Consider the following 12518-nt stretch of genomic DNA (forward strand, 5'->3'; position numbering starts at 1 on the left):
TCCTCTTGCTGTAAATGCCAGCATACCATTCGCCTTTTTCACCGCCTGCTGTACCTGCATGCCCACTTTCAATGACTGGTGTATAATGACACCCAGGTCTCGTTGCACCTCCCCTTTTCCTAATCGGCCACCATTCAGATAATAATCTGTTTTCCTGTTCTTGCTACCAAAGTGGATAACCTCACATTTATCCACATTAAATTGCATCTGCCATGAATTTGCCCACTCACCTAACCTATCCAAGTCACCCTGCATCCTCTTAGCATCCTCCTCACTGCTAACACTGCCACCCAGCTTCGTGTCATCCGCAAACTTGGAGATGCTGCATTTAATTCCCTCATCCAAGTCATTAATATATATTGTAAACAACTGGGGTCCCAGCACTGAGCCTTGCGGTACCCTACTAGTCACTGCCTGCCATTCTGAAAAGGTCCCGTTTATTCCCACTCTTTGCTTCCTGTCTGCCAACCAATTCCCCACCCACACCAATACCTTACCCCCAATACCGTGTGCTTTAAGTTTGCACACTAATCTCCTGTGTGGGACCTTGTCAAAAGCCTTTTGGAAATCTAAATATACCACATCCACTGGTTCTCCCCTATCCACTCTACTAGTTACATCCTCAAAAAATTCTATGAGATTCGTCAGACATGATTTTCCTTTCACAAATCCATGCTGACTTTGTCCGATGATTTCACCGCTTTCCAAATGTGCTGTTATCACATCTTTGATAACTGACTCTAGCATTTTCCCCACCACTGATGTTAGGCTAACTGGCCTATAATTCCCCGGTTTCTCTCTCCCTCCTTTTTTAAAATGTGGGGTTACATTAGCCACCCTCCAATCCTCAGGAACTAGTCCAGAATCTAAAGAGTTTTGAAAAATTATCACTAATGCATCCACTATTTCTTGGGCTACTTCCTTACGCACTCTGGGATGCAGACCATCTGGCCCTGGGGATTTATCTGCCTTTAATCCCTTCAATTTACCTAACACCACTTCCCTACTAACATGTATTTCTCTCAGTTCCTCCATCTCACTGGACCCTCTGTCCCCTACTATTTCCGGAAGATTATTTATGTTCTCCTTAGTGAAGACAGAACCAAAGTAATTATTCAATTGGTCTGCCATGTCCTTGTTCCCCATAATCAATTCACCTGTTTCTGTCTGTAGGGGACCTATATTTGTCTTAACCAATCTTTTTCTTTTCACATATCTATAAAAGCTTTTACAGTTAGTTTTTATGTTCCCTGCCAGTTTTCTCTCATAATCTTTTTTCCCCTTCCTAATTAAGCCCTTTGTCCTCCTCTGCTGAATTCTGAATTTCTCCCAGTCCTCAGGTGAGCCACTTTTTCTGGCTAATTTGTATGCTTCTTCTTTGGAATTGATACTGTCCCTAATTTCCCTTGTCAGCCACGGGTGCACTACCTTCCTTGATTTATTCTTTCCCAAACTGGGATGAATAATTGTTGTAGTTCATCCATGCGATCTTTAAATGCTTGCCATTGCATATCCACCGTCAATCCTTTAAGTGTCATTTGCCAGTCTATCTTAGTTAATTTACGATGATACAAAGATACGTGAAGGGGTAGGTAGTGCTGAGGAAGCAATGAGATTGCAGCAGGACTTAGACAAATTGGAAGAATGGACAAATAATTGGTAGATGGAACACAGTGTTGGGAAATGTATGATAATGCATTTTGGTAAAAGGAACAATAGTGCAGACTATTATCTAAATGGGGAGAAGGTTCAAGCATCAGAGGTGCAAAGGGACTTTGAAGTCCTCGTGCAAGACTCCCAGAAGGTTAATTTACAGGTTGAGTCTATGGTAAAGAAGGCAAATGCAATGTTGGCATTTACTTCAAGGGGAATAAAATATAAAAACAAAGAGATAATGCTGAAGCTTTACAAGACTCAAGTCAGGCCGCACAGAGTATTATCAACAGTTTTGGGCCCCATTATCTCAGAAAGGATGTGCTCTTATTGGAGAGAGTCCAGAGGAGGTTCATGAGGATAATTCCAGGCATGAAGGGGTTAACATATGAGCAGTGTTTGGCAGCTTTGGGCCTGAACTCACTGGAATTTAGAAGAATGGAGAGGGGTGGGGGTGGATCTCATTGAAACCTACTGAATATTGAAAGGACTGGATAGGGTGGATGGGGAGAGGATGTTTCCTATGGTTTGGGTATCCAGAATGAGAGGGCACAGCCTCAAAATTGAGGAGTGACCTTTTAGAACAGAAGTAAGGAAGAATTTTTTTTAGCCAAAGTGTAGTGAATCTGTGGAATGCCCTGCCACAGACTGTGGTGGAGGCCAAGTCTGTGGGTATATTTAAGGCGGAAGTTGTTCGTTTCCTGATCAGTCAAGGCATCAAAGGACATGGTGAGAAGGCAGATGTATGGGGTTGAGTGGAATCTGGGAGCAGCCATGATGGAATGGTGGAGCAGACTCAATGGGCTGAATGGCCTAATTCTGCTCCTACTGTTATGGTCTTATAGGCACATGAATGTGAGGAAAATGGAGGGATATGGACGTTGAGTCAGCAGAGGGGATTAGTTCAGTCGGCCGCCTGATTACTTATTTCACTGGCTCAGCACAACATGCTGGGCCTCTCTCCACCTGCTTTGATGTCTTCATAATTGATTCAAAACACTGTCTTGTAGAACCGCAGTAACATGGCCCTCTGCATTCCCCCTTCCATGCCATCTATGCAAGAAGCTTGTGGCCGGACCACTTTCCTGAGAACCAAACAGAATGGTTGTGACCATTAGTGTATCAACTGCCCTGTCCCACGTCCTTCCAGGTGGGATGGGAAGAGCTCACTGGAAATAAATGGCATTTCATTGTCAAACAGTACCTTTTGGAGGTCTCCCACCTCCCAACCACAGCTGCTTCTTCGGGGCAAGGAATACGTTGTCCTTGAGTACTCAGGAAGATGGAGCCCCCCATACATTTTAGAGCTAGGATTCCCAGCTCAGGGTCTATAGACCCCTTGGTGTATGGTAGGGATCGATGGCATAAGGAAGGTTGGGACGCCCTGTGTTAGACCTTCTAACAATGGCTGATGGCTGATATTGTTGCCTTATCACAGCTTTGATCATTCTTTATGGGAGTAACTCCTAACTCTATGTCTGATGATGATTAATGCAAATTGTGGAGGTCACAACAGCTCTTGGAAAACAGTTACTGTATATGAAAAGGTACATCACAAACACAAGAGATTGCTGGAAATCCAGAGCAACACACAAAATGCTGAAGGAACTCAGCAGGTCAGGCAGCATCTATAGAAATGAATGAACAGTCGATGTTTTGGATCAAGACTCTTCATCGGGACTGAAAAGGAAGGAGGGAAAATGCCAGAATAAAAAAGAGGGGGGAGGGGAAGAGGACCAGCTAGAAGGTGATAGATGAAGCCACATGGCTTGTCCCTACCTTATTTTTATTTGCCCTTGCTAGAGAATCTCAATTCAATTTGGCTGCTGGAAAAAGCCAAAAGCCTGCAAACGCTCCTTTTTAAATCACTTGCCCAACCTGACCTATGTAAAGCCTCCTCTGTTGATTTGATTGGGATATCTTATGAGAGGTTGAGTGAGCTAAGGCTTTTTCTTTAGAGTGAATGAGAATGTGAGGTAATTTGATGAAGGTGTACAAGATGATAAGAGGCAGAGATCAGGTGGACAGCCAGAGACTTTTTATGGCAAATATGAGGGGGCACCATTTTCAAGTGATTGGAGGAAAGTTTACGGGGATGTCAGAGGTAGTTTTTTTAACACAGAGTAGTCAGTGTGTGACATGCCCTGCCAGGATTAATAGAGACATTTTGTAAACTCTTAGAGAGGCACATGGATGATAGAAAAATAGAGGCTGTGCGGGAGGGAAGGGTTGGATTGATCTTAGAGGAGGTTAAGAGGTGGGCACAACATTGTGGGCTGAGTGGCCTGTACTGTGCTGTAGTTTTCTATCTTCTATGTGTTAAACTCATCAAGAAGGAATGTGCTTTTTGAATTCACACTGCAACTCGAGAGGGAGAAGCACAAGTCACGTGTATCAGTATCACAATGGAAAAAAGGGAATTACAAAACGATGAGAGAGGAGCTGCTGGTGGGGATGACGGCAGAGAAGAGGTGGTTGAAGTTTCTGGGAATCATTCACAAGGTGCAGGATAGATATGTCCCACAGAGGAAGAAGTTCTCAATTGGCAGGGGTAGGCAACCATGGCTGACAAGGGAAGTAAAGGACTGCATAAAATCCAAGAAAAGGGAATATAAGCTAGCAAAAGTGAATGGGAAGTTGAATGATTGGGAAGCTTTTAAAATCCAACAAAAGGCAACTAAAAAAGCTTTAAGAAGGGAAAAAATTAAATATGAGGGTTAACTAGCCAAAAATATAAGGCAGGATACCAAATGTTTTTTTCAGTTATATAAGGAGTAAAAGGGAGCTGAGAGTTAATATTGGACCACTGGAAAATGATGCTGGTGAGGTAGTAATGGAGGACAAAGAAATGGCAGATGAACTTAATGGGTACTTTGCATCAGTCTTCACTGTGGAAGACACTAGCAGTGTGCCAGAGGTCCGTGAGTGTCAGAGAGCAGGAGTGATGCCATTGCCACAAAGAAAAAAGTGCTAGGCAAAATGAAAGGTCTTAAGGTGGATAAGTCACCTGGACCAGATGGACTACATCCCAGAGTCCTGAAAGAGGTTGCTGAAGAGATAACCGATGCATTGGTCATAATCTTTTAAGAATCACTCAATTCTGACATGGTCCCGGAAGACTGGAAAATTGGCGATGTTACTCCACTTTTTAAGAAGGGAAGAAGACAAAAGAAAAGAAATTATAGGCCAGTTAGCCTAACCTCAGTGGTTGGGAAAGTGTTGGAGTCCATTATTAACAATGAAGTTTTGGGGTACTTGGAGACTAATGACAAAATAAGTCAAAGTCAGCATGGTTTCTGTAAAGGGAAATCTTGCCTGATGAATCTGTTGGAATTCATTTAGAAGTAACAAATAGGGTAGACAAAGGAGAAGCAGCGGATGTTATTTACTAAGATTTTCAGAAGGTATTTGATGTTGCCTCACATGAGGCTGCTTAACAAGATAAAATCCTATGAGGTTACAGGAAAGACACTGGCATGGATAAAGGAATGGCTGGTAGGCAGGAGGCAGTGAGTGGGAATAAAAGGGGCCTTTTCTGGTTGGCAGTTGGTGACTATTGGTCTTCCTCAGGGGTCAGTATTGAGACCGCTACTTTTCATATTGTTTGTCAGTGATTTGGATAATTGAATTGATGGCTTTGTAGCAAAACCAGCAGATGATAAGAAGGTAGATGTAGTGCTGAGAAAGCAATGTGATTGGAGCAGGACTTAAGACAAATTGGAAGAATGGGCAAAAAAGTGGCAGGTGGAATACAGTGTTGGGAAATGCATGATTGTTCCTTTTACCAAAATGCATAATAGTGCAGACTATTATCTAAATGTGGAGAAGGTTCAAACATCCGAGGTTGAAAAAGACTTGGGAGTCCTCATGCAAGACTCCCAGAAGGTTAATGTACAGGTTGAGTCTGTGGTAAAAAAGACAGATGCAATGTTGGCATTTATTTCAAGGGGAATAGAATATAAAAGCAAGGAAATAATACTGAAGGTTTATAAGACACTAGTCAGTCTGCACTTGGAGTATTGCTGACAGTTTTGGACCCCATATCTCAGAAGGAATGCGGGAGGATCTCATTGAAACCTACTGAATGTTGAAATTACTAGATAAGGTGGATGTGAAAAGGATATTTCCTATGGTTTGGGTATCCAGAACTAGGGGGCACAGCCTCAAAATTGAGGAATGACCTTTTAGAACAGAGGTAAGAAGAATTTTTTTTTTAGCCAGAGAGTAGTGAATCTGTGGAATGCTCTGCCACAAACTACTGCAGAGGGCACGGCCATGGAAAGAAAGCAGAAGTTGATAGTTTCCTGATCTGTCAGGGCATCAAAGAATATGGCAAGAAGGCAGGTGTATGGGATCCCGGATCAGCCATGATGGAATGGTGGAGCAGACTCGATGGGCTGAGTGGCCTAATTCTGCTCCTATGTCTTATGGTCTTATACTGTTATCCAAATTTATTTTGTTGCCTGCGATATTAGTTAAATGACGGTAACTGCGTGTTCCTGGTATGTTTGTCGTGAAATGCAGCAGATACCAACAGGGCTTTCCCATTTTTTCCAGATTCTGCGGTTGAGTGCAGGCTGGGGGAATGAGCCATCAAAGGAATGAGGACGACGTAAGCCCTCAGACCAAGTGAAAACAGATGGCTGCACAAAATCGAACACTGATAGTAAATCTTCTACTTAAACTGAAATAAAAAACTGACGTGTACATGTAACCTCAGTGCTGCTCGATGACCATCAGGATATTTTCATCCATTGTGTCTTTGCAGAGAGAATTCACCAAAGTAAATATGGGTCCATTCCACACAGAGTCAGGGTAGTGATATCGAATGTGTATGAATTCAGACAGATCTGTCTCTCTGTCTCTCCTCACACTCTCTCTCAACTCTTTCACTCCCTTTTCTCACTCCCTCTCCTCCTCTCCTGAACTCACCCTCTCATGCTCTCTCCTCTCCCTCACTCACTCCCTTCTCCCTCAAATTCTCTCTGTCCCCTCTCCTCTGTATCACTCACTGTCTCATTGTCTCTCCTCTCTCTCTCTCACTATCTTTCTGTCTGTGTGCCTCTCTCTTGCTCACTCTCTCACACTTCCTCTTCTCTCACTCCCTTTCTCACCTCTCCCTTCTCTCTCCTCTCTCTCGCTCACTATATTTCTCTCACCCACTCATTCTCTCCTGTCTCTCTCCTCTCTCCAACTCTCTCTTTCTCTGCACTCTCCCACTCTCTCCTCACACTCACTCTCTCCCCTCCCTCTCCTCTCCTCTGTCTCTCCACTCTCTTCCTCACACACTCCTCTCTCTCTCACTCCATCTCTCTGTCTCTCTCACACTCTCCCTCTCTCTGTTCCTCTCTCCTGTGTGTCTCTCTATCTTTCTCTCTCTCTCTCACTTTCTCTTGCTCATTCTCTCCCTCTCTCTCTTTCTCCCCTCTCTCCCTGTCTCTGTCTCTCTGTATCTGTGTCTCTATCTCATTCTGTCTCTGTTCCTCTCTCTCCCTCTCTCTCCCTCCTCTGTCTCTGTCTCTCTCTTTCCCCATCTCTCTCTCACCCACTCTCTCCATCTATCTCTCTCCTCTCTCTCTGTTCTACCACTCTGTCTCTCTCCCTCTTACTCTCTCTGCCCCTCTCTCTCTCTGCTCTATCTTTCTTTTCTCTCCCTCCCTCTAACACAGTTCTTCTATCTCTGTCACCCCTTCTCTCTTTTTCCTCTGCCTCACTCTCTCTCTATCTCCCTCACTCTCCTCTTTTTGTCTCTCTCCATCTCTCTCTATCTTACGCACTCTTCTTTCTGTCTTAGTCTAATTCGTCCCCTCCCTCTCCCCCTCCCCCTCGCACGCTCTCCCCTCTCCCCCTCACTCTCACGCGCTCTCCCCCTCACTCTCGCCCTCTGACCCCTCACTCCCACCCTCTCGCCCCTCACTGTCGCGCCCTCTCGCCCCTCACTGTCGAGCGCTCTGCTCCTCTCGCCCCCACTCTCGCACGCTCTCTCTGTCAGGAAAATACAGAGCAGTAAACATTGGCATAGGCATCATAGGCATTGAGCTATGATGTTAAAAAAAATGGTGGAATCCTGGCAAATTAAACGGTAGTGCTGGAAATGTTCTGCCAGTCATTAAGCACCTATGGGACATACCTAGAGTTTCCAGCCAGCAGCCCTTCAACAAGATTGGAAAGTGAGAAACCAGTTACAACATCAGGTCCAGTGGAGTCCAAGATTATTCAAACTTCTAAAGCAGTTATGAAACTGGGGTCCCAAATGGAATAAAAGTGGATCCAAGATTATTTATTAATATAGAGATGTATATTTGGGAGCAAGTTTTTGATAAGAACCAGCCTGACTAAATCAGCAAGAGAAATAAGGAAGACTCATCAGAGAGAGAACAGTGAACAATGATCCCCCATCATCACCGACTCATTGATCATTTATCAAAAGATGCAAACTGAACTGAGCATAGGCTGGAGTTCCTGACTGAGCTCTCAGCAGGGATGTGGCTTTCAGTCAGACAGTCACACAGTTATACAGCACAGAAACATGCCTTTTGGCTCAACTGGTCCACGCCAACCACCGTGTCCTCCCTGCAAGTCCCCTTTGCCTAAAGTCAGAGTCACTGGCCTGTGGGTGTCTTTCTACCCTTCTTGAACAATGGAGCCCTCCACTCTTCTGGAACTTCACGCTAACAACGAAGCAAATACCTACAAGGGCCTCTGTCATTTCATCCATGACCGCCCATAAGGTGCAGAGCTGTGCTGGGATGTCTCTGTGGATTTGCTGACATTAATGCACTTCCCTCTTCCTTCATAATATGCATATGTTTCAAGACCTCATAACTATCATTCTTTTAACTTTGGGATCTATGATATTATCCTTAGAAACTATAAAAATCTCAGCTATCTCCTGTGGCTCCACACATAGGCAGCCATGAAGACCTTTAAGACCTATTCTCTCCCAAGTCACCCATTCATTGTTGGAATTATCTTCAACCCTGCCTGCCACATCCATCTCATTTCACCCTCCTGATTTCTCTCTCAGCCTGATAATAAACTTCATATATTTGACGAGGGATTCATTTCTACCCAGTTGCCTGAAGTATAAAAGCATTTTATACTATCTTGTTTTTCCTGACCAGAGCCTAGATATTTCTCATTAGCCAAGGTTCCCTGACCTTGGTGTATCTGTCCTCCACCCTAACAGGAGCATTCTGCCCTGAATGTTCCTGGAATGTGGACTACAGATTACAATGGGAAAAAGAAAAGGTATGTCAAAGGGGCAATGTTATGACAGTCATGGGAGATTTTAACATGCAGATGGATGTTAATGGATCCCAAGAGATCGAATTTGTTGAATGCCTACGAGGTGGCTTTTTAGAGCCGTTTGTCTTTGAACCTACTAGGGGATTAGCTGTACTGGATTGGGTGTTAAGTAATGAACCAGAGGTGATTAGGGATCTTAAGGTAAAAGAACCCTTAGGAGGCAATGATCACAATATGATTAAGTTCAATTTGAAATTTGATAGGGGGAAAGCAAAGTCTGGTGTAGCAGGAGTCAAGGAGATGGCAGATGAACTAAATGAGCACTTTGCATCAGTCTTCACTGTGGAAGACACCAGCAGTGTGCCAGATATTGAAGGGTGTGAGGGAAGAGAAGTGATTGCAGTTACTATAACAAGGGAGAAGGTGCTCAAAAAGCTGGAAGACCTAAAGGTGCATAAGTACATACAGGGTAAATGGTAGGGCACTGAGGAGTGCAGGAGAACAGAGGGATGGATCTGGGAATACAGATACAAAATTCCCTAAAAGTGGCGTCACAGGTAGATAGGGTCTTAAAGAGAGCTTTTGGTACATTGGCCTTTATTAATCAAAGTATTGAGTATTTATTTATTTTATTTTTATAAGGCATTGGTGAGGCTGAATCTGGAGTATTGTGTTCCGTTTTGGTCAACAGGAAGGATATTAATAAGGTTGAAAGAGTGCAGAGGAGGTTTACAAGGATGTCGCCGGGACTTGAGAAACTCAGTTACAGAGAAAGGTTGAATAGGTTAGGACTTTATTCCCTGGAGCGTAGAAGAATGAGGGGAGATTTGATAGAGGTATATAAAATTATGATGGGTATAGATAGAGTGAATGCAAGCAAGCTTTTTCCACTGAGGCAAGGAGAGAAAAAAACCAGAGGACACGGGTTAAAGGTGAAAGGGGAAGAGTTTAAAGGGAACATTGGGAGGGGGGCTTCTTCACACAGAGGGTGGTGGGAGTGTGGAATGAGCTGCCAGATGAGGTGGTAAATGCAGGTTCTTTTTTAACATTTAAGAATAAATTGGACAGATACATGGATGGGAGGTGTATGGAGGGATATGGTCTGTGTGCAGGTCAGTGGGACTAGGCAGAAAATGGTTCGGCACAGCCAAGAAGGGCCAAAAGGCCTGTTTCTGTGCTGTAGTTTTTCTGTGGTTTCTAAGTCACCCAGACCAGAAGAACTGCACGCTAGGGTTATGAAAGAGGTAGTGGACAAGATTGTGGAGGCATTAGTAATGATCTTTCAAGAATCACTGGACCCTGGCATTGTTCCAAAGGACTGGAAAATTGCAAATGTCACTCCACTCTTTAAAAAAGGAGGAAGGCAGCAGAAAGGAAATTATTGACCAGTTAGCCTGACCTCAGTGGTTGAGAGGATGTTGGAGTCAATTGTGAAGGATGAGGTTATGGAGCACTTGGTGACATAAGACAAGACGGGACAAAGTCAGCATGGTTTCCTTCAAGGAATTCCTTCAGGAGATTGCAAGTAGGACAGATAAAGCGGATGCAGTGGAAGTTGTATATTTGGAGTTTCAGAAGGCCTTTGACAAGGTGCTATGCATGAGGCTGCTTACTAGGTTAAGAGCCCATGGTATTACAGGAAAGTTACTGGCATGGTTCGAGCATTGGCTGATTGGTAGGAGGCAGTGAGTGGGAATAAAAGGATTCTTTTCTGGTTGGCTGCCAGTGACTAGTTGTGTTTTGCCAGGGTCACCATTAGTGATGATTGATGAGTGGGGAGTGGAGATGACTGGAAGAATTGGATCAGCCCATGACTAAATGGTGGAGCAAACTCAATGGGCCGAATGGCCTTCTGTTCTATATCTTATGGTCTTATCGGTCGGTATTGGGACCGCTTCTTTTTGTGCTGTATATCAATGATTTAGATGATGGAATAGATGGCTTTGTTGCCATGTTTGCAGATGATACGATGATTGGTGGAGGGGCAGGTGGTGTTGAGGAAACAGGAAGTCTGCAGAAGGACTCAGACAGATTAGAAGAATGGGCAAGAGAGTGGCAAATGAAATACAATGTTGGAAAATGCATGGTGTTGCATTTCAGTAGTAAAAATAAATGTGCAGACTATTTTCTAACTGGGTAGAAAGTCAAAAAATCTGAGATGGAAAGGGACTTGGGGGTCCTCGTGCAGAACACCCTAAAGGTTGACTTACTTGCAGGTTGAGGGAGGCAAATGCAATGTTAGCATTCATTGAATGGCAGTGCAGTCTCGATGGGCCAGATGGCCTATTTCTGCTTCTTTGTCTTCTGGTCTTATTAAACCATGGAACCCATTCAAAGAGAAACATCAAACCTCCAACGCACAAAAAAAAATAAATCTCGCAAATGGCGAAAAGCACAGAATATAAAACATCAAACCACAAAGTCATTGAAACAGCCCAGGACTGTTCAGTGTCAGCTCAGCTCAGTTCAATTTAGCGCAGTGTTGTTTGTTGACTGCAGCCCACCAAGCCGGTCCACCCCGAACAAAATCGCACAAAATAGTAACAAAAAAGGAGTGACCAGAAACCAGAAACACATCAGAACATGAACTACAGGGTCCAATCCACACATCACGTCAATTAAACCTTTCTCAAGACTGAAGGTTCCGGTAGCATCAAGCGAGATGGAGAAAGAGAGACCGGTTGATGCAAACACCTTCCTCCAGGAGCAGCAAAAGAGAGACTGGTCACACATCGGCCCCTTCCTCTGGCAGCCATCTCTCGCCAACTGCCGCTCCGCTCACCTTCCACTCTCATCCTTGTCAATTTCAGTCTTGCGCAATGCTTTAATCGGTGAGAAATGGAGTTGATCATGCGCTCGTGCCCCTTCTTGGCTTTGCTTGAAGCCTCACCGAGGTACAGCAAAGCACCAATTGCTCAATCAGCCCAAAGAAGCACCATCAAACTGTGGATATCTTATGTCTCACAGGAGGAGCCAACCAACCACTGACTGCCATTGCAGCCCCTTTATTACATTAGCAGCCTTAAGAAAAGTGAAAGTGAGGGGTCTCAGCCCAAAACGTCAACTGTTCATTCTTTTCCTAGATGCTGACTAGCCTGCTGAGTTCCTCCAGCATTTTGTGTGTGTTGCTTGAAAAATACTATCTTGTTGCTACTCACTGTCCTCCCTGTAGACTGGTGTCCACACGTTAACCTTAACAACGGCATTCCCAACTCAAGGTCGCTCTTCTCAAAGCTTTGCGTGTCTGTGGGCAAACGGTTGGGCTTCAGCGACGAGGGTGACTGTGAGCGTACGCAGGTGAGCGTACCTCTCTTTGCTCTCAAAGTAAAAGTAAATGTAGGTTGTACTTAACCCTCACCCTAACTGTAAGGCATGAGTGGAATAAAGCCCCCAGTGAACTTGGTTAATCCCTTTAAATGATAGTCTCACTTTGTTGTCCCTGGCAACCAGGTGTGCAGGAAGTGCAACCAGCTGCCGCACTTTACTAAGCAGTTTGTGGAGCTGGAGCTGAATTCACTATGGAGCTGAGAAACAATGGTTAGTATGTTTAGTGAAACTCTTCACCCCATGATTAATGGGGATGCAAGGGTTTGAAAATACTGCGGGAGCTGTGCGGA

The 12518-nt window shown here is 44.3% G+C and overlaps 1 protein-coding gene across 9 annotated transcripts in view; it reads left to right on the forward strand.

Moving 5' to 3' along the window:
• LOC134346237 (espin-like) overlaps positions 1–7788 on the forward strand; it is a 51558-nt gene extending 43770 nt beyond the window's left edge. For 7 of the 9 annotated variants that reach the window (XM_063047552.1, XM_063047553.1, XM_063047556.1 and 4 more), the window contains one exon: positions 6211–7788. In XM_063047552.1, coding sequence (XP_062903622.1) covers positions 6482–7447 — 966 coding nt within the window. In that variant the 5' untranslated portion in view covers positions 6211–6481 and the 3' untranslated portion in view covers positions 7448–7788. The remainder of the gene's footprint in view (positions 1–6210) is intronic. The other 2 variants (XM_063047558.1, XM_063047559.1) reach the window with 2 other exon arrangements.
• Positions 7789–12518: the final 4730 nt, after the last annotated feature.

This window comes from Mobula hypostoma, chromosome 5, assembly GCF_963921235.1.
Source record: "Mobula hypostoma chromosome 5, sMobHyp1.1, whole genome shotgun sequence".
Lineage (NCBI taxonomy): Eukaryota > Metazoa > Chordata > Chondrichthyes > Myliobatiformes > Myliobatidae > Mobula > Mobula hypostoma.